The sequence below is a fragment of the Manacus vitellinus genome, unplaced genomic scaffold, assembly GCF_001715985.3.
Source record: "Manacus vitellinus isolate BGI_N305 unplaced genomic scaffold, ASM171598v3 scaffold_10_pilon, whole genome shotgun sequence".
NCBI lineage: Eukaryota > Metazoa > Chordata > Aves > Passeriformes > Pipridae > Manacus > Manacus vitellinus.
The window spans coordinates 7,028,965-7,050,716 of record NW_021938838.1 but is presented as its reverse complement, the minus strand read 5'-3'; the positions used below and the strand labels follow the sequence as shown (position 1 = coordinate 7,050,716).

The window sequence follows — 21,752 nt, the reverse complement described above, 5'->3', positions numbered from 1 at the left end:
GGGCTGGGGCCGCGGGGGGAACCCGAGCGCGTGTGGGTGTGGGATCCGTTATCTGTGTGCTCGCCCTGCCCGGGGATGTGCCGAGATCGCTCCCTGATCAGGGATTGCCGCAACGAGTGTGGGATGTGCTTGCCCTCGGCTCGCTTGTGGCTCCTGGAATCTGCCCAGGAACGGTCTGTTTGGGAATTGAAATGTCTTAGAAGGGTAGTTTGGACAAGGGAGTGTCCTTGGGTTCGAGTGCAGGGAGAGAAAGACTCATCCAAATAAATTACGTGGGGGAATATCCCTGGAAACAAGGAAATGACTTCGGATTTAAGTGCAGGAAGCTCTGGGAAGCAACAGGGAGGGAAAGGCTCATCTTATAGTGGGGGAATGTCCCTGAAAACCATAGAGTGTTGTGCTGCTCTTTGGAGAAGGGGCAGGAAGCCCGTAGGCCAGCTATTTTTATATATAAACTATTGGAAAATGTTGTTATTTCCCCTTGGTCCATTGCCCTGTCTGCGCCTGACCTGGTGCTCTTCTTGCTGCAGGATGTTGGCTTCCAGAGCCTTCAGCCTTGTTGGGAGGAGGTCCATCTGCACCTCCCTGCGCCTGAGAGCTCATGGACACGGTGGGTGACACTGCCCTGGGGATGGTGAGGGCAGCAAACCCAGTCCTGCAGAGCAGGGGCGCAAACAGCTGCTCTGGGGGTCTGGGAAAAGGCAGGATTGGGGAGGAGGGGGATTGGGGAGGCTGGAACAGGAGATGGGAGTGGGCAGTGCCATGGCTGGCAGTGCAGAAGTGCTGCTGGGGAGGCAGCAGGAATCACAGAATCAAGGAATCATTGGGAGTAGAAAAGGGCTCTGGGATCATCGAGTCCAACCTGTGACCGATCCTCACCTTGTCACCCAGCCCAGAGCACTGAGTGCCATGTCCAGGTCTTCCTTGGACTCCTCTAGGGATGGAGATTCCACCACCTCCCTGGGCAGCCCCTTCCAGGGCCTGGCAGCCCTTTCTAGGAAGAAATTCCTCCTGGTATTAGATGGGATATTGGGAATCCTTCCCTGTGAGGGTGGTGAGGCCCTGGCACAGGTTGCCCAGAGGAAGCTGTGGCTGCCCCATCCCTGGAAGTGTCCAAGGCCAGGTTGGACGGGGCTTGGAGTGACCTGGGCTAGTGGAAGGTGTCTCTGCCCATGGCTGGGGTTTGGAACTGGATGGGCTTTAAGATCCCTTCCAACCCAAAGCAGTCTGTGATTCTGTTCTTATGCTCTTAAAATAGCTCCCATTTTAAGTGCTTCATCTGGATTCCTTAACTGGCCTCACCTTTTTGTCTGAGCTGTTGGGTTTTTGTGTTGTAACCTGTAAGAGGTGTTGTGCAGGAGTTTGACTGGTGTCTCTTCTCTCTCCCCCCCCCAGCTGGCGTTGCAAAAGCAGAGGATTTCACCCTCCCAGCCTATGTGGACCGTCGGGACGTGCCCCTGCCTGAGGTGGCCTTCGTGAGGGACCTCTCAGCGCAGCAGAAGGCACTGAAGGAGAAGGAAAAGGCCTCGTGGACCGCCCTGTCCATCGATGAGAAAGTGGAACGTAGGTTTGGGGGCTCTAAGTGACCTGACAGTGGCAACGACACGATCTCCTCTGCTGCATGTTCACTGTCATGGAATCATGGAATGGTTTGGGCTGGAAGGGACCTTAAAGTTCATCTTGTCCCACCCCTGCCATGGACAGGGACACCTTCCAGTAGACCAGGTTGTTCCAAGCCCTGTCCAACCTGGCCTTGCACACTCCCAGGGATGGGGCAGCCACAGCTTCTCTGGGCAACCTGTGCCAGGGCCTCACGAGCCTGACAGGGAAGAATTTCTCCCAATATCACATCTAGCCCTGCTCTCTGATGTTGGAAGCCATTCCCCCTTGTCCTGTCCCTCCAGGCCTTTGTCCAAAGTGCCCATCCATGTTTCTTGTAGTCCCTTCACACACTGGGAAGCCACAATTAGATCACCCCTAACCCTTTGCTTCCAAGCCAAACAATCCCAATTCTTTGAGCCTTTCCTTGAAGAAGAGGTGCTTCACCCCTCTGATCATGTTGGTGGCTGTGGTTTGTGTTCCCAAGGTCCTTGGTGCTGTTTCAGAACGTGAAATGCACCTGCTGTGGTGTCTGTTCTGGACCTGAGGTCACATCCAGCAGTTCCTCTTCCAGAAAACAAACAGTAATTGTATTTGTTTCTTGATTCCCATCTACTTTCAACAAGCCAGACAAAATCTCTTCATTACAATATGCCATTGTTAGTCCAGCTGAGGGAAATGAGCCCCTCAGCTCAGATGTGTATTTGAATGTTAATGACCACTGACTTTTACATTAACCAAATTCCAGCTAATTAAAGCCCTGAGTGGGTGTTTTGACTTGCAAATAAAACTGCCTCATTTTTTTTAACTGCTGCCATAGTATGAAGTGAGAACCTGGTCTGTGAACAGGTGTCAAAGGTTTAAAACCCTTTGAGGAACTGCTCAGATGTTCCTAAGCACTCTCCAAATCTTATATTGCTTTGGGTTTTAAAATCCTTAGTGGCAGAGCGGGGAAGCTTTTTGAGATAGGAACATTCCTGTTGGAATTATTTGTGCTAGGAAATTCTGGGATAACTGGGAATTGGAGAGGAGGAAGGAGAGCTCAATTTCTCCTCCTTTCAGGTCTATTCTGCAACTTTTGCACAACTTTATGATAGTCTATAAAATGAAGACTTCACATTGACGTGGGGGCGGGAACAGGTGGGGAGGGTGAAACACAACTCATTGGTCTTGCTGTGGGAGAGGGCAGCTGATTCCGAGCCTAATTCAACATCCACCTCCTTTTGGGCAGCCTCAGGCCTCGGTCACCTCCCTCTGGAGAGTTCCCTGTCACCTGCAAATCACAGGAAAAGTTACAAGAGATGATTTTTTGGCTTTTTTTTGGCAGTGTATCGTATGAAATTCAACGAGACCTACGCAGAGATGAACAAAGGAACAAACGAGTGGAAGACCGTCCTGGGTGCAGTGTTTTTCTTCCTCGGCCTCACTGGTGTCATCCTCATCTGGCAGAAGCACTTCAGTAAGTAACCCTTTAGTGGAGAGCTGGATCAGTTTATGATCCCTAATGGGACATTAGAGAATTCCCATAAGCTTCTTTGTGGGGTCAGGATGGTGTATGGAAGAGCCATAACTGTGACCTCCCAGCAGGAGCTGTTTGTAAGTCCCTGAAAACTCTGTCCTGGAGTTGTAAGTTTATGGAGTCAGTGGGTTTGTTGCATAAATATTCAGGAAGCTAAGTCATGGAAAGGTAGTGGAGCTTTGGGAGGAGAGGAAATGGAGGGGAATGAGTGGTGATACTCCTGATCCCAGAGCTTCCCCTCTCTGCTGTCGGAAAAGCTTATTGCTGCCTTGGTATTGAGCATTTGGGTTTCTGCCATGTTTGGCTGCTTTCCCAGCTCAGGATCTGACCTCGAGGGAGCCTCTAGCTGCCGTGAGGCAGAGCAGCAGTTAAATGAGCTGCTCCCTGCCTTGAGGCTCCCAAGAAACGGAAAGCAGGAAGCTGTTATCTTGTACAAGCCTTTACTGATGAAGGAAACCGCTAGAGAATCTGTGTGGGAATGTGGTCTGAGCTGGATGCACCAGAAACTGGATGTAGGGAGTGTAGGTTTGAACAGATCAGAGAATCATGGAATGGTTTGGGTTGGGAGGGACCATAAAGGTCATCCAGTTCCACCCCCTGCCATGGGCAGGGACACCTTCCACTAGCCCAGGTTGCTCCAAAACCCCATCCAGCCTGGCCTTGGACACTTCCAGGGATGGGGCAGCCACAGCTTCTCTGGGCAACCTGCTCCAGTGGGATGACTAAAGGGGGAAAAAAAGCTTTTTGTTAGTGACATTTGTCCCTCAGTTCCCAACTTGCTGATTTGGCATCACAATATAATTCCATCCAATCCCACCCTGCAGTGTACGGCCCCATCCCGCACACCTTCTCCGAGGAGTGGCTGTCGGCGCAGACCAAGAGGATGTTGGACATGAGGGTTAACCCCGTGGAGGGCATCTCAGCCCAGTGGGATTTTGACAAGAACGAATGGAAGAAATAAAGCAACTCAGTGGAACCTGCTCTGCTTGAATATGAAACGATTCCATCACCTGTGCGTGACCTCGTTGCTTGTGTACTGGAACACCCTCTCCACCTACAGAAATGCTAATAAATGTCTGGTTAACTTGAGAGTTGCCTGTTACTGTTTTCTGGATGTGTTTGTTGGGGTGGGAGCACTTCAGAGGTTTTATTAAACACTGTGGTCTGAGCAAAGTTCCTGGCTTGATGTTTTCAGGGCTAAGAAAGCTGCTGCCAAATTTCTCCCTTCAGCTAAGCTGGTGTCCCCTTGATTGTGCAGGTTCTTGGTTTAAGAACTCCCCTCTGAAGACTAAAGCAAGCTTTGCCTTCACTTTGCTCTTTTCCCGATGACAGGAAGCCTCCATCAGGAAACCTGATGTGGTTTTAAGTCTGTGAACGTGTTTAGGAGCTGTGGGGGGTCTCAGCCACTTCTTGGCCAGCCTTTTCCTTCCACTCAGAAATTTGGGGAGGGTTTTTAAGGTGAGATAAACTGGTTGGAGTTAAGAATGAGCTCCCCTTCTTGCACCTGAAAAATCCCTTAGGTGATAAATTTGTCACTGGGGTGCTGAGAAGGGTGGTCCAAGGTGAGAGAATCCCAGGCTGGTGATGGCTGCAGGAGTGTTTGCTGTGCCTGTGATTTGCTCTTCCCTGCTCTCCACACAGCTCCTGCCTCTGGCAGGCTGGTGGCACAGCTGTGGGAGGGGGACAGTGAGCTGCCAGGTGTTACTGCCTGGAAAATAGATGTTTTGAAGCATATGCTGGAGTTGCAGCGTTGCTTTACATCTCTTCTCATCCCTGTTCCCAGAGGGAAGGGAAGATGGGCTCATCCTCAGTGTTCCATCAGCTGCACGTTGCTCGTGCCACACTCTGGGTTTTCCAGGCCTTATTCTGAATTCTGCTCATCCCTGTGGCCAGGAGCAATTGGCATAAGTGGAAGAGAAATCCCACTGAATGCAGGGCTTGTGCCAGCCTGAAGCATCCCAGAAGGAATACTGGGCAGCATTGCTGAGACCAGGGAGTCGTTCCTCCCAGGACTGTCCTTCCCAAAAGGCTGTAGAAGCTCCAGGGAGTCTGGGAGGGAAACCTGAGCCTCACCACGGCCCCAGATCCTTATTTCACCCTCCCCTGCCTGGCACCAGCCACTCTTCTCTGTTCCCTTCCCTGGTGCAGCGGCAGGACCTGCGGGAGCAGCCTGAAGGTGAGCTGAGATTGCCAGGGCTCTGCATGTTCCACTCCTGGCACATGTTCCCTTTCCTCCTGGGCAGAGGGACACACTGAGGAGAGGGTCAGATCTCACCATCCTGTCTGGGATTTTTGGCTGTTTATTTGCAGGTAGCCTTGGAGACCAAGAAACTGCCTGAATCCTGATCCTGGGGAGAGAAACCCATGGGGAGTGGAATGAGCAAGGTACTGGGGGCAGTGGGATGCTGGTCAGCATGTCCTCTTCTCCTCCAGTCCGTGGATACTCCTCCCAGGCCACCATGATTCCATAAACACAACTATTTGCATCTTCCCTTTCTCACTCCGCTTTGAAACTCCAAGTACTTAAGAAAGAAATTGAGAAAACAAATAGTGATTTATATCCAAGATTTATGTCAGAGGTGAGGAGTGAAGTGTCTGCAGGTGTCAGGAGAGTGACAGCTGGTGTTAAATGCTCATCCCTTGGGAGGTAAAGCCATGGCATTCTCATTCTTAGGGCTGACAGGGGGGTCCCTGCAGGGAAATTCCCCCCCTTACCACCCCCAGGATGCGTCTGTGCCCGGCAGCGATGTGGGAAGTGGGGTTTCACTGCTGCCTGTTCCTCCAGGGCTGGCAGAGAGGATCAATTTCTGTTGGTATCCTGAAATAACTTTCTGGTATGTGCATTCTCCAGTTTAAAATTAGACTCTGGGACAACAACAGAAAGATCAAATCAGGGCAAACTCTGCATGGCTCTGGTGTGGTTTAGACCTGGGTTTCACTGCCTGTAGACACAGCCTGACCAGCAAAGTGGGTTTTCAAGCCCCCCCTGGTGCTACCAAACCATCTTGGGGATCCTGGGCTCTTGCTGCCAGGAGCTATTTGTGCAGACACTTTTGTAGGATCCCACTTTGGACTTGATAATATGCAGGGTTTGGCGTCCCCTTTCTAGTGGTAGCAGCTGGTGCTGTACAAGTTGTGCTGGATCCCAGGTGTTTGCACTCAGGAACAGGCTGGGATTCAGCTGAATGGTAGAGCTGGGCTGGATGTGACCCAGTGCTGCTGAAAACCCTTCCTAAAACTTCTCAAACCAGGGGTTTTCTGCCAGATGAGCACCAGCAAGTCCAGCTGCTAATCAGCTTTCTCTTCTTTGTCTCCCTGAAAAGCACTCTAGTGGGTTCTTACACCCCATAAATACCCTGAGCTGCCCCTTTTTCTCCTTCATAACCCCACAGCAGTGAGTTGGAGACCAAATTTGCAGCCTTGATGTCTCTTGCTGCAACATCCTGGCCAGAAAAGTGTTATAAATAGCCTGTGCCCATCTATCTCCAGCAGGCAGATGCAACCTTTGAAACTCTGTAGGACCACATCCAAGTCCCTTCTGTTTCTGTGCTGAGTTTTCCTGAGCTCTGCACTCCTGGAGGGGTTTAGGCTGGTGGTTTGAGTGGGCTCAGCCTTTCCTCGTTGGTAATTAAGGTGCTTTGTAGTTTAGCTGCTTGGTTTGTCATGGCCTGAGGAGTTTGGTGCCAGATTTCCTGGTCCTGCTGGAACCATGTGTGCTCCCACCACATTGGATGCACCTTGTACTGTCTGAACTCTCTCTCTTTTTTGTCACCTCCCAGGTTGTCACAGGCCTCTACCTCGGGAATATCCGTGGTAAGTGCCTTTCCCTGCCCCACCTCTGCAGTGCTGTGGGGTCCCTGAGTTAGCTGGCAGGGTTAGAGGATTCCCTCTCCTCAGGGGCTCCCTGTGTCTGCTCCTCAGCATCTTCCAGAGATCCAAAGCCCCCCAAAATCTCCATCCCAACTGCAACTGATCCAATGCAACTCTAGCCCAGGAAAGGGATGTCCATAGGGAGCTGCTGTCACTAGCCATGCTGGAACACCAGGTAGTCCTTGGCATGGCTGGAAACCTGCTCAGCAGTGAGGACACCACAGCCTTTGACAAGTTATCAGTACAATTTCTGTTTTGGGGGGTGACTTTAGGAGCCTCCTGAGTACCCAGCACTTCCAAGGGGGATTTCGCTTGGAAGAAGGTGCCCAGTTTCCTTCCCTGCGCCGTGTGGGGTGAGAGGCAGTGGGAAGGGCTGGAGTGAGGGTCAGGGGGCTGGGAGCGATGGGTGTGGGTTGTTGGTTGGTGTGTGGTCCAGCAGATCTCCCAGGAGGGCAGGTGATTCCCATGTGGCTCCTGCTTCCAGACTCTGAGGACCATGAAAACCTGCTGAACAATGGGGTGACCCACATCCTCTCTGTCTACAACGGCGCCAAGCCCGTGCTGGAGGTGAGTGCCCAGGCAGGAGTGCTGGGGGTCCACCCTGGAGGAGCAGGGGCTGGGAAGGTGCAGATGGGACACCCACGGGCTTCTCCTGGTGTGGGACAGAGCAGAGAGAAGCAATGCTGGATTTGCACCAGTTTGCACCGTGCAGTGATGAGTGGCACCCAAAGGGGCTCAGCGCTGGCACTGGGGAGGGGGGGAGCGGGGTGTTTTGGGGTCACAGGCACCACTCGGTGTTTTTTGGGGCGCGGGTGGGACCCGCGGCACTGCGGGGCGGCCCGGCCGTGTGCCCGGTGCTGCCGGGGGGTCCCCGAGAGAGGCGGCGGTTGCCCCGCGATGAGGCCCCGGTGGGCGGGGGGGACACGCAGCGGAGCTCGGGACATCCCCCAGGATCCAGGACCTCTTTTCCCGCTGACCCCAGAGCGCTGCGGCCCCCCCCGGGTTGTCAGCGGGGAAACTGAGGCAGGAGGGAGCTGCCCGTGGGTCGATGCCAGAGGTGCCGGGCACGTCTCTCGTGCACAAATCCTGCCTGGAGAGTCCCATGAACTGGGAGCAGCCCCTTGGGGTTTGGCCCACGGGGGTGTGCGAGGAGCATGGCCACGGAGTGCTGGATGCCTGGTGCAGGGGCAGAGCTGGATAACAGGGTGGGCACAGGGGGAAAATCCTATAGGTCATCATATCACCGAATCATGGAATGGTTTGGGTTGGAAGGCACCTTAAAGTACATCTCATTCTACCCCCTGTCATGGGCAGGGACACTTTTCATTAGACCAGGTTGCTCCAAGCCCCATCCAACCTGGCCTTGGACACTTCCAGGGATGGGGCAGCCACAGCTTCTCTGTGCTAGGGCCTCACCCCCCACACAGGGAACAATTTGTCCCTAATATCCCACCCAACCCTGCCTTCTGGCAGTAGGAAGCCATTCCCCCTTGTCCTGTCCCTCCAGGCCCTTGTCCAAAGTCCCTCTCCAGCTCTCTTGGAGCCCCTTTAGGCACTGGAAGGGGCTCTAAGGTCTCTCTGGAGCCTTCTGTTCTCCACGCTGAATAGCCCCAGCTCTCCCAGCCCTGTCTCCAGAGCAGAGGGGCTCCAGCACTTGAAGCACCTCCGTGGCCTCCTCTGGACTCAATCCAACAGGTCCACGCTTTTCTTGTGCTGGGGGCTCTTCACCCCGGTGTCGGACCTGCTGCCATCTCCCAAATCCTGGGATGCTGAAGAAAGCCAAGGGGATTGGCAAGACCCCTCATGCTTTTGGGGCCACCGCGGGGAGGGAGCCCCAGCAAAACCCCAGCTGGAGCCTTTTCCCTGCTGAGGCACTGGGTAACGTGGAGGGGGGAGAGCGAGAAGGGAGGAGGAGGCGGAACGGGCTGGTGATGGGGAAGGGGCAGCAGCTGGGGCTGCCGAGCCCGGGGCACGGCCAGACGGGGAGCAAACCACACGGGGAGCTTACAACGAGCTTACAACACGGAGCAGAGCCGCGGGGGTGCGGAAAGGGGAACCGGAAAGGCATGGTGGGTTGAGCAACGTGTCAATCACGGCCCCGGGCCGGGAACCGCAAACCCCAGCACCGTTCCCATGCGTGGCCCGGCTCCCCGAGGTGGGATGGGGACACCCAGCCACGTGGGGAAGGGGAAGCCGCCGGGAGCCCGGCAGTGGATCCGGGATTGGTGTGTGGGTCAGGGATTTGGGGGAGGGTTGGGGTTGGTTTGGTTGCTCCGCTGCTTGGCACAGTGGCTTTGCCATCGGGGTGGCTCTTCTTGCTGCCGGGAGGTTGGGCTGGCACCGGGAATGGCATGGAGCCATGGATGGGACAAGGAGGTGGTGCATGGGAAAGCCTGCATCATCTTTGCAACACGGGTCTTTCCAGCGCAGAATTATCCCCATGCCCATCCCGTTCTACCCCTCCTTAAATAATCCACTTTTTCCAGCCTCCTGATTCCTGGGCTAGTGGGTGGTCCATGGGGCTGGGCTGCATCAACCAGGGAGCACCTTTCAGCAGCGACCTGCTGGAAATGGGGCAATCCCTGGTGCTCTGGCTGCAGGATTTCTACCCGTTCAGCTAAGAAAGGACAAAAGAAAAACCCCAACCCCTCAGATGAAAAGGATCTAATTTTAGCTTAGAACAGGGAGGATCGAGGAAGCGATGTTTTAAGGAGAGGAAAGTGATCTGACCTAGGCCAGCATGAGGCAGATGATTTATGGTGTATTAAAAGGACAGGGAGGAAATAACTCATTGATGAGAGCTGCTTCGTCAGTGCGTGTTCACACACGTCTTCCTGGTGGGGCTCAGGGCCCTGGGAAAGGGCTGGCTCTGTTTTGGGGGGCTCCTGAGCATTGTAGTGGCCCACCAACATCCTGTCCTCTGGGATGAAATGGGAGGAAATAGCCTGGGATGGAATGGATGCACCCACCCATCAGAGTGGAGCAGGGTGATGGTACCCAAAAGTGGTTTTCAGCTTTCCCCTCCCCTAAAGGTCAGCTGGGGAGAGAGAAGAGAAAAGAATGGGGGATTTTATGTTTCTTGGAGATATTTTACTACCGTGTCCATCTTTGTATTGCAGGACATGACCTATCTGTGTATCTCGGCCTCAGATTCCTCCAGTCAAAACCTGTAAGTTGTTTCCCATCCTTTTGCCTCCCAGATCGTGTGCTGGTAGTTGTTGGTCAATAAAAGTTCAGATGCTTCAGGAGAAAGGTTTAGTCCATTCGTGCAGTGACATTCTGTATCATTCCTGAGCTTCAGATAAGCTGGGGTGTATTCCCAGGGGGGAAATAGTATTTTAGGACTTAAAATCTGTTTCTGTGTGTGTTTGCAGCCAGTAAATTTAGTTTTCCATCAAGTTTCAGAATTATTCTATTGTGCAAGGTTGAAAATTGGAGTGTTAGAAAGACAATGATTTGTGTCTTTCAGACATTTTCTTTGGAAAGTTAAAGGAAGTGTTTATTAAAAATAACAGTTTTTTCACAATATAAAGCACACATAATTATAACACTTGCAATGATGTTTTTGAGATGAAGCTGATGAGAGGTGCTGGAAGGGAGCTCCAGGATTTTGTGGGATGCTGGTACTGGGAGGAGGCACCATCCTGCTGCTGCTTTGGGTGACAGACACCCACGAATCATCCATTTCAACCAGCAAATGGGCAGCTCCAAGGGATTTTTCTGTTGCATCAGATCCTAAAAAGCATCAAAACTTGACGCAGAGTGACCAGAGTGAGCCCTGTTTGTGAAGGTGCTGGTTTTTCCAGCATCCTTGGGAGCAGCCTTGCCCAGGGGTGGGATTCTGCTTGCTCATGCTCCTGCTGAGCGGAAAGAGAAGCTTTACAAGAAAACCCTGCCTCAGCAAGAACTGGGTTTTTTGGTTGTTATTTTTTTTAGTCTTTGCTCATTTCTTGGCATTTCTGGCATGTCTACAAAAGGAAAAAAAAAAAAAGGAAAAAAAAAAAAAAGAAGATAAGGCTGGCTGCCGGAAGGAAGACTTGTTCAAGGAACTATTTTCTGCATGTCAGTTTATGCCTTGGATTTCACAATCCCGGTGAACTTGTGTCCTGCAGAGGAGATGCTTGTGACTCAGGAGCTCAGGAGCCCGATCCCATGCTTTAAGGCTGGAAAAGCACAGGGGGAGTTTTCCTGTGGCTGGCTGCCTGGGGGAAAACACCTTGTGGAGTGTGTGAGGATTGATGGGCTGGCTGAGATTTTCACTGCCCTCCCTGTAGGATGGGTTGGGAGAGGATGCTTCCTGCATGGAGTGGGCTGGAGGCACCAGAATCGTGTTTGTGAGGAAGGGTCCTCTCTGCTGATCCTACCAAGGTTCTGAAGAGGAGGACTGGGATCTGGAGAGCCTGGAGCTGTGTGGGCAGCTCCTGCAGGCCCTGGGGGATGCTGTCTGCTTGTGAAGATAAGTAGGACAAGATAAAATGCCCTGGGACAAACTTTAAGCAGTGAAAGCCCTCCCCAAAAGGTGATGCTGCAGGGGGGGAGGATGAAGATCATGAGAAGCAGTAGACAGACATCTCCTTCCAGGGTTGAGCGGCTCAATATTTTCAATATGAACACAATGTCAGAGACTCCCCCATCTCTCCTTTTCCTGGGCAGCAGAACCCACTGCAGTTCCTGAATAAACTCACCCTTGGCTGGTTTCTTAGAAGGAGCTGAGCCCAGTGCTTCCAGGGCAGGACAAAGAGCATCTCCTTCCATGGATAGAGGGGATTTTGTAGGGTTCTGCCTTGTCCCCACGGGGAAACCCCCTCCCTTGGGGAGGGGCACAGTGGGAATAACTGCAGTAGCTCATGCCTTGGCTTCAGAGAAATCAGGAAGGCTGTGCAGGCACACGCCCACCCTGTCATGCGGAGGCAGAGGAAGTCCGGTGCTGGAGCAGAGGTGCTGCTGCCAAAGGGTCCCTCTTCTCCTCCTGGAAAACCCAGGGCTGTGTGCTCAGGGAGGCCACCAGCGGCACAAATGACACAGAATTAGGTTTTCTGCCTCAAAACTGCCCCAGAGCCCAGTGTGGCTGTGAGGGTGAGCAGGGATGGGCAGCATTTGTTGGAAACATGCGCCAAGGAAAAGAATGCCTGGCTCAGCGTGGGATCTTGGAAGCTCAACAGTTCCTGCATCCCATCCAGTGATGAGCAGGGGCGATGTGTCTCACAGGAGCCTGCATGATGCTCCCACAAACACCCACCTCTATCCCATTAGTACATATGGAGTTAGTTATCCTGTTTTCCAGGTCTCCATCAGAAAGCCCTGGCTCCGAGCCTTGTTTTGCTGGTTTGGGTGAATGTGCTCCCTCTGCCTTGCCAGCAGTAGCTGGTTATGTTTTTGGGAATGCAGGCACCAATCTATGGACATGCCTGTGTTGTTGCTGGCAGCCCTACCTTCCTGGCATGGGCACTTCTCCATGCCCTTGCGTGGGTGGAAAGGGGACCTCCAGGCAAAATGCCTCCAGAGCCACACTTCTCCCTGCTTTCTTCCCTGCTGGTATCTTTCCATCTTTCCCTTGGAGGGAAGACAGAGTTTTTGGCATCATTTGGGAATTAGGGGTGAGCTGATGGCTCAGGATGAGTGCTGATGTGGGAGAGTGCATGTCCCTTACTCACAGGATGACACCTTTCCCTGGAGGATGTCCCCCTGGGGTTCTCCCTGAGCTGGTTTGTCTGATGGCATCACCATCCTTCCTAGATTCCTCAGGAAGCAGGAAATCCCCTGGGAAATCTCTCAGGTCATTTCCTTCCCAGCAGATGAAGATCATCCCCTTTGCCTTCACCTGGCAGAGGAAGGATCTCTGCTCCCATCCCACACTGGTAGCCCCAGGGCAGTGGGAATTCCTTGGGAGTAATGCAACAGCAGTTTCCAGGATGTTCTGGTGCCTGGCAGGGGTGGACAGCCCTCCCCTCCTCACCTCCTGCCTCTCTCCTTGCAGGCTGCAGCATTTTAAGGAGAGCATCAAGTTCATCCACGAATGCCGGCTTGGTGGGGGAGGCTGCCTTGTCCATTGGTGAGAGCTGCTGGAACCTCCTCATGCCCCATCAATTCTCTGGGAGGTGGGGATGGGCTCCCAAAAGGTGTCCTCGACGTCAAACATTAATTGTGGTGGGGAGGGAGCAGAGGAGAAGAAGGAACAGCAGGAGGGTGACAAGGGAAGGTCTCCCTGGACCTATGGGGGCGGGTGGTCCATGCGCTGACAACCTGAGCATCCAAAAAGAGGTGGGACAAGGTGGTGCCACTTGCTTGGAGCCACCAACAGTGGTGAGAGATGGAGAGAGTTCCTTACCCCTTCCCAATCCACGCCCAGGGAACCCTGCTAGCACCCCAGCAGCCCAAGAGAAGCTGCATCCTGTGGGTGTCCCACACCAACCCCCACGGTGGGAATAACGCTGCTCCCTCCTGCCCTGCCAGCCTGGCCGGGGTCTCCCGCAGCACCACCATCCTGGTGGCTTATCTGATGACAGTGACAGAGCTGGGCTGGGAGAGCTGCCTGGCTGCCACCAAGGCTGTGAGACCCTACGTCAGCCCCAACTCTGGCTTCCAGCAGCAGCTGCAGGAATACGAGAGGACCCTGCTACAGGAGGTACGTCCTGCCTCGATGTCCCCTTAGATACGTGGTGGAGGAGTTTGCAGCCAGGCAGGGCTCTTTTGCATGCAGCTCTCTGCACGACCAGCTGTTTGCCCCAGCTGGCTTTTGGGGATGTTATTTATTACCTGGGGATTTGGGGGTTTGCATGCAAAAGAGAAAATTAAAAAAAAAAAAAAGAAGTGTTTAGATATTATGTGAGTGCACTTAAGGCTCTTTCAAACCTTAAAACCACAGTTATTTTCTCGAGAGTTCAGTTAGGACACAGTGGGAGGGATGGGAGAGCAGCTTGTCCCCTGGGAGCCTCAGGAAGGAGCTGGGCTGACTCCCAGGAATGCAGTGCAGCGGGAGCTGGAGGCGGAAAGGGAGAGAGGAGAGGGAGGAAGGTTCGTGCAAACAGTGTCGGGATGTCTGGGCGTGCTTGGATCTGGCAGCACTTCCTCTGACAGCAAGTCCTCTGCTTTTAGGGGCAGGGACAGGCAGGAGCAAGTGTGGGTGGAGAAATCTCCTCTTTCCTCCCCAGAATGACGTGGAGCAGTAGGTTTTAGGAGAGCAAAAGCTCTGGCTGGCTGGATTCCCATCCTGTGCAAGGGAGGGATGATGTAGCTGAGCCAAGCTGGCTGCCGGAAGCTGGGAGTGACAGTGGCACATTTAACTGGGAGAGCAGAGATCAGAGATGCACTTTGGAACTGGAAAGCCCTCAAAAGCAAAGGGAAAGGCCTTTAAAAGCCCAGCTCCCACCAGGCTCTCCTCCAGCCTCCCACATTGGACCTTGCTCCTTCACCCAGCACTGGGGTCTGCAGACAGGGACAGGGGTCCCAAACTGCACATGGGACACAGATGGACCTCTGCAAGGAAAAAGTAACCCTCAACTCGATGTGTACAAGGCGTCTCACAGCCCAGGTCACCCCTAAACCTGGTCCCATCCCTGGAGGCAAAGCCCCCCCCGTCCATGCACTCCAGCCATAAGCATTGTGCAATGGCCCCATGGCACATGGGACCTGGTGGTCCCTCCAGTCATGTCGAGCCCTTCAAGGGGATTTCTCTCCTCCCTGGACAGAGAACAGGGCCAGCATGTGACACTGGCCCGAAGTTCAGCCCCTTCCTCAGCACCAAGTTCCCTTCCCTGGGTGCCGGCGGTAGTGGGCGGGCGCTGTCACATGAGGGATGTGGCTCTGCCCCGTTATCACCAGCTTGCAAAAATGCCCGCAGACGAGGATGGAAAATGCTCCAAGGGATTACAAAACACCCGTGGTGCTGGAGATTCCCTGCGGGGCTTCCCCTGGCCAGGCCAGCTCTCTCCAGCCTTTCCCACGTTCTGGCCACGTCCTAACACTGACCGTGATGTGGGGTTTGTTCTGCCCTCTCTCCATCCGAGTTATTCCTCTTTCTCCCCAAAATCCAGACTGGGTTCAACAGGCACCAGGCTTTCCTCCCTTACCCTTAGAAGCTGCCTTGCCATCACTTCAAAATTTTGACAGTGGCTTTGCAAGCATTTCCCTGAAATACCCAAAGCAGTGCCAAGGGTGGAGGTGCTTGGATGTGTTTTCCTGAGCGTGGGATTTAAAAAAAAGCTGCCTTTTCCTTGAAGTCCCGTGTGTTCCCCGCACTGGCAGCAACGGGGAGGGCATGGCCCTCTTGAGCGGACTGCTGCCAGCACGGCCCCGGGGGCAAAGGCTGGGAGCAGGGAGGGCTCCGGCATTACTCATCCACAGCTGCATTTGGAGGAGGGGAAGAGCCGGATGGATGCTCCAGCCTGACCGGCAGCGCGCTGCTCCCAGCTCCCCCCCTTTGCCAGAGGAAGGTATTGACAGGCAGATCAGCCGAGGAGGATGGCCGGGGGTCCCGCAGGGTGGTGGGTGCTGTAGGCACTGTGTCCCCGGGATCCATGCCATGTGGGTTCCGTGCTGTGCTTCATGCCAAGCAGCAGCTGCCTCACTTACCTTGGCTGGGGGAGGTGGCACATTGTTCCCGTTGGTGGCTTTGGAGTGGTTTTCCGTGTGTATCATTAGAATGCAGGACCAAGGGTATCATGACCTGAGCCTCAGGGGTTTAATTTCCCCATTTAGCCCAGCTGTCATTCCAGCAAGCAGCAGTTTGGAAGCACAGTATATAGGAACAGACTTGGATAAAGGCTGGCCAAGCTGTTCAAGGGGAAAAGCCTCATCCCTTGTTGGTTAAAACCTGTGAGGAGCAGGTCCATCCTCCTGGGCACCTCCTGGGGCTGTGGGCAAGCATCCATTGGTGCCTCAGTTTCCTTCATTGCAAGGACCTCAGATGGGACCCTGGGAGGCTGGAATGGGGAAGATGCTCCCTGGGACTGTCCATCTGGCTCCTTGCTGCAGGAAGGACGCCTTGAGCGTGCAGCTGTGGTTTCAAGATGGCAAATGGTGCTTATCTGGGCTAGATGGATAAAGAAGGAAGGAAGGGACCAAGCGCAGCAGCAGGCTGAGGGGTTAGGTTAGAAAAGGAAGTCAGTGAGCTCAGAGAAGACAGTGTGGATGTGAGAGAGGGCAGAGATGGGCATCCCGGTGGTGGATCTGCTCCCCTGTGGTGCTGGCACACTATGGCCAGGCTGCCTTTTCCCCTCTGGTGCCATCCCAGATGGGCTGGGTGCTTCTGGCGCTGGGAGAGAGGAGGAGGAGGGCAGTGGATTAGTGGTCAGTGCTGGAGGAAATGGGCTGTAACCACTTCTTGCTCTGGCTTTAAAAGGAAGTCCCTGGGAGCAGCAGCAGCAGCGGGGTGCTTCCCTGGCCTCCTGCCTGCTCCTTCCCTCCTCACTGGATGGTGGGAGTCAGCTCTCAGCCTGGGTGTTGGGTGCTGAGCCTTGGTGGGTGCCAAGCCTCTGTGGCCAGGCTGGACTTCCTGTGGAGCTTCATCCCTCTGGATGGTTTGCATGGGAAGGATGTTTCCCCCATGAGTATCTGGCATGGTTGCTTGCTCCAAATCCTGTCCCAAATCCTTCAGGACTCACTTCCCAGTGGTTCTTTTCTAGCATGGGATACAGGTCTGGCTCTCGAGGTCTTTCTGCTTGCAAGTGGCAAGTGAGTAACATCTGTGATGAGTCCCACTGTCTGAGGGAATGGATTTGGGAAATTCAGACATTCCCAGTGGAAATCCCCTCTGCCTGAGCTGACTTTCCCTCACTGCAGGAGAGGGGGATGCCACCAGGGTCAGTCTGAGACTTTCTTCAGTAGTGATTCATCCAGCCCTGACAGGATGGGACTGAGTGACCAGTTCTGCTGTCCTGCATCCCAAATCTTTGCTGTGAGCTCAGTGGCTCTGAGGAGCCGGAGCCACAGCAAGGGCACCTTGCCCTGGGGGTTCCAAGGCTGAGCAGCTCATGGAGGCTGCCTTCCTGTCCCTCTGGTTCCCCTGGCTGCACCCTATGCCTGTCCCTGTGCTGCTCCATTGCACGGCTCCGATGCTCCAATGCTCGGTCCCTCTCTGCCCCCTTTGCACCTGCAGGTCCTTCCATCCTTTTCTTAAGGTGTTTGGTGTTGCTGGGCCTGCTTCCACCAGTCATCCCAGTAAGTCCTTGCTAGAGCAGCTGGTTCCCAGCCACTCAGGGAGAAGACAAAGCCCTGCCTGTACCCTGTGAGCACTGGACAACCAGCATGGCAGGTCCTGGCAGAGCTGCCCATTCCTGCCCACTCTCTTGGATGCTGCCATCTGGGGCTGTCTGGCTGTTTCTCATTCAGCACTAGTGGGAAGCATTTCTATGGACCATCTCCTGCTTCTCAACTACCTCCAGGCCTCAGCCTGCTGCCAGCTGGCCCCTGGCCACCAGGATGCTCCTGCCACTGGAGCAGTCTGGCTGCAGTGAGGAGCGGGGAGGAGAGGTGCCCCACAGGCTCCCACTGCTGAGGAAGATGCTCTGACAACAAACTTGCCTCACCTTGCAAGAGCCAACTTGGCTGTGCTGGTTGTGGCAGCAAGTCCAGCTTGTCCTTGTGGGAAGCTTTCCTTACAGGAATTCAGGCACACGAGACACAGCAGCGGCTTCTTGGCAATGAGAAACAAATAAAGCTGCTGTCCCGGCTGCAGCTGGTGTGGGAAGCTAAGGATGCTGCCAGGCTTCCAGGCCTGTCCATGCCAGGCTGGGTGTGTGGGGAGCGCTCAGATGTGGGGAGTCACTGCATCTGTGGTATGATGTGTGTGAACTCCTGTGAAACTGGGATTTTCCTGCATGCTGGATGTGGCTGGGAATCCCCTTGCCCTCACTGTGGGGGGCTGGGATGCAGCAGGCATTGCTTGGCTCTTGCTGCTTTCCACTGGAGCTGTTGCAGTCCTGCTCCCTGCCTGGGGATGTCTCAGACCCTGGTGACCCTGACAACCTGTTTTGGCTTTTTCCTCGCAGTATCGTGCCTGGATCCGCCGTGACTATGGCAGGAACCCATTCCAGGACCAGGAGGAGCTGCAGCACTTGCTGGGCCAGCAGAAGCAGGGGCAGAAGGAGCAGCAGCTGGGGAGCTCCTGGTTCCGCTCTGCAGCTCCCACCTACCCACCTCCCTGCCACACCGGTGGCACTGGGGGCAGCAGATGGATGAACAGATAAGCAGCTGCTCTTGGGCAGGCATTGGCCTTGGGGCTCGGAAAACTCACTTCCCTTTGCCAAGCACCTCTGGGGGTTCATGTCTGGGGCAGAAAGCTGCCAGCACCGGCCATGGGCTCCGGGGCTGGAGCTGGAGGGACAGGACTTTCAGACCCCCCTCTTGGCTGCCAGTTTAGTGTGTACCCCTGGGCAAGCCAGTTAATTGGTGACAGTGTCTTCCTCTGCCCTGTTCCTCCATTCCCAATGGGTCGTGGCCACTTTCCATCCTCAGAGCAGCAGCCAGCCCTGTCCCTCTCTCTGACACCTGGATACCTGGATGCTTCTCTGGCAGGGCATAGGAATGATGATGCAGACATTGGAAAGCCACAGTGAGGTGAGATGGAGAGAGGCCACCTTGTTCTCTGCTTTGCAGTGACACTGGGGCCAATGCAGCTTGCCCTGAGGAGGGAGGGATGAATCCTGGGTGTGGAGATGCTGCTTAGCCCTGTCTGGCACCCAGAGGGGTGGGGAGAGGGGCTGGGGGCTCCAGGGGCTGCAGATGCCCCTCAATGTTCTTGGACTTTCCTGGTCCAGCCTGTCCTTGGCAAACATCTATCTGGCATTTTTCTTAACCCACCCCCAGGGAGTGGGGAAATCCAGCAGTGCTGGAGGCTGCCTGTCCCACTGCTTCCATCCCCAGAGCCAGAGAGGTTTTGGGTTTTCCCTGAGCCTGATCTGAATGTCCCCGTTTGCAAAAGAAGCCAACTGCTTGGTTGGACTCAGTCAACCTATGGACCAGTTTAATGCTGTCCCTTTCCTACAGCATTTTTAATATCAAAATATCATGACCATGTCCTGCTTTTCATCCCAGACTGATTTCCAGGACTTTCATTGGCAGGACTCCCCCTATCTGTCCTACAAGGAAGGGGTCTCATCCCATTGATTCAGCCCTTCCACATGGAAACCTTCAAGCCTTCCATGCCACTTTGGCATTTACTATAAATACCTTGTTTGGCTTCTCGAAAATATCTGTTCTGAAATTCCTTCTGAGAAAAAAGGCATTAAAAATATTTCTAGGAATTCTCTTAATGAAAACTTCTGGGTACTCGAAGTGTAACAGCATCAGAGGTGACTCACTCAAATCCTAATAAAGAGAAGAACGATTAAAACCATGAGTATGGCTGGACTTGATTTGTGGTATTCCTAGTGGGAATAGAGAGATGGACTGACATGACTGCTCTACTGCTGTGTCCTGTTTCCCATTTTCTTGATGAGAACCACCAGCAAAATTCAAAGTTTTAGAGACTCAGTGTTTAGCCATTATGTATAAAATTCTGGGGAAAAAAATATGGAGGCTTTTCACACCTTTTTCAGTGGAGAAAAGGGTCCCTGTGGCTGTTATTGCACATGGAAGTAGTGTCATGGTTTGTGCCTGCAGCTTGCTCTGTGTGGGAAAGCAATTAATGAGATCAAGGCCCATAAATGCTGTTGATGGAGTGGACTGAAGGGAGGTTGATCAAACTGGATCAATACTGGATTTAGAGCCTCTGTTATCATTTCAGGAAGCAGAAAAATGGAACTTGCACACAGGAAGAAAAAAGAGAAGAAAGTGGGTTTCTGGTGTTAATAGGAAGTCATTGGAGATGGGTGATAGCAGAGATTAGGTCTGCAGTAGGTGTGATAACCTCACAGAGTGCTGTCTGTGCTGTCCCTGCTCCAGCCTGGATGGCCATGTCCTTCCTGTCCCACAACTGCCCATCCCAGGATTCAAACATTCCCCAAAAAACTGTGGCACCAAAGCAAAACTTGGAAAAATCCCCCAGATTTGGGGAATCACATGGGATGCTCCCTGTAAACTGCAGCATCCCCTATGCCTGGCATCACAGCAACAGCTGTGCCCAAACAGCATCTGAACCCGATTTCCCCCAAATCTGTGGAGTGACCTGGGCGAATATACATATTTTTCCGCTCTGGCCCACATCAGTGGGACCTGTGGTGGCTTTCGGCTTTCTGGGAGCTGGAATGCAAGCCCTGGGGCAGGTAAAACCTGGCTGATTTCCACTCCTTTCTGCACTGCAAAGAGCACTGCACACTTGGCTGTTCAGCTCTCCTGTGCCACATCAGCTTTCCCAGAAGCCTGGTGCCTCTGGCGCAAGGAAAATCACTCCACCGAAGCGTGAATGAGCTTCCCGGAGTGTTGTTCACACCCAGGGAAATAGCTCGCGAGAAATTCCCGGCTCTGCTGCTCCCCCTAGGCATCCACATGTTCTTTTGCCAGCCACGGGCAAGGCTACGGGGCTTCTCACTCCCAGCCTAAACTAAGTGCCTGAAAACCCATTTTAACGGAGTTATTATTTTATCCTCGCTCCAGGGAATTTAGATTTTGCCTTTCCAGGCTGCCTATGAAGTGGAAGAGCCAAAATGAAACTGGAAGTGATGGGGTTACCCCACTCCATTGCAACCAGTCTCCAGGTCTTTGGTCTTCAGATGGGATGGAGAGGCTCGATTATATGAACACTCTTTAAAATATCCTGAATTTGCCAGAACTTTTACAAAATAAACAGTTTTTTGCAGGGGTGTCTCCATCTGGCATGAGGAGGCAGGATTGGTGTTGTGAGGGACAGTGATACAAACCCTCTGCAAACAAGCTTAACTTTTTTTTTGGTCAAAAAAGAGAATTAATCCTCCTGATTGTATCTGGTTGTAAAAGATGTTTTTGGCTCTCCCCAAATCTCATGGGTAAGAATCTGATGAGGATCAGTTGGGTGTTTAAAAACAAGGATTGTTACAGCCGTTCTTTATTAGAAATGACAGGAAAGGTTGTGCACCTCGGATCTTTACTTTTATTAAACCATCTGTGCAGCTCCATACATTTCCCATTTCTCTGTATTACCCACATGGGAGTAATTATGGTTTTCTTCCAAGAAATCTGAGTGTAATCTGGTAGTCCCGAAAAAAACACCCTCTGAAGTCAGGCTGAAGATGGTCCTTTATGCTCTGCTATGGCCAGGGGCCCTGGCTGGGCATGGCCAGGCTGGGCTGGGGGAGCTGGGCACGACCAGGGCACTGAGTCTGGCTGGGGAACAGTGGGAATGGCCAGGACAGGGAGAGAGGGACTGATCCAGGACTGTGGATTGATCCAGGATGGAACTGGAAGCTGCCAGGGAATGGATTGAACTGGAATCAGAAGACTGACCGGGGGTGGGGGATGGACCAATCTGGGATGGGGAAGATTGGGCTGGGGCTGGGGAGGGACCAATCTGGGACTGGGAATGGGCTGATCTACGACTGGGGAGACCAGCTGGAAACTGGGAAGACTGGTTGGAAACAGGTGAGGGATGAATCTGAGACTGAAGAGAGTGGTCTGGGACTGGGGATGGAATGATCTGGGACTGGGAATGGAACAATCTGGTAATGAGGCATGACTGAGCTGGAAGTGGGGATGGATCGATTTGGGATAGAAGAGATTGGTCTGCGACTGGGGAGGGACCAATCTGGGACTAGGGAAACTGATGTGGGACTGGGGAGGCTGGTCTGGAACTGGGGAGGCTGGTCTGGAACTGGGGAGGCTGGATGGGACTGGGGAGGCTGGATGGGACTGG

General features: G+C 53.5%; 2 protein-coding genes across 2 annotated transcripts; both read left to right on the top strand.

Moving 5' to 3' along the window:
• The first annotated feature begins 482 nt into the window (after nt 1-482).
• Nucleotides 483-4,207, top strand: LOC103761018. Its single transcript, XM_029964742.1, has 4 exons — nt 483-610; nt 1,396-1,563; nt 2,927-3,058; nt 3,943-4,207. Exons 1-4 carry the CDS (start codon nt 532-534, stop codon nt 4,077-4,079), a joined length of 516 nt encoding a protein of 171 aa, XP_029820602.1. The 5' UTR covers nt 483-531; the 3' UTR covers nt 4,080-4,207.
• Nucleotides 4,208-5,213: 1,006 nt separating this feature from the next.
• Nucleotides 5,214-19,325, top strand: LOC103761087 (dual specificity protein phosphatase 22-A). The gene is made up of 8 exons (XM_018083972.2): nt 5,214-5,294; nt 5,429-5,503; nt 6,898-6,931; nt 7,473-7,555; nt 10,108-10,157; nt 12,966-13,040; nt 13,442-13,613; nt 17,977-19,325. Exons 2-8 carry the CDS (start codon nt 5,483-5,485, stop codon nt 18,172-18,174), a joined length of 633 nt encoding a protein of 210 aa, XP_017939461.1. The 5' UTR covers nt 5,214-5,294; nt 5,429-5,482; the 3' UTR covers nt 18,175-19,325.
• Nucleotides 19,326-21,752: the final 2,427 nt, after the last annotated feature.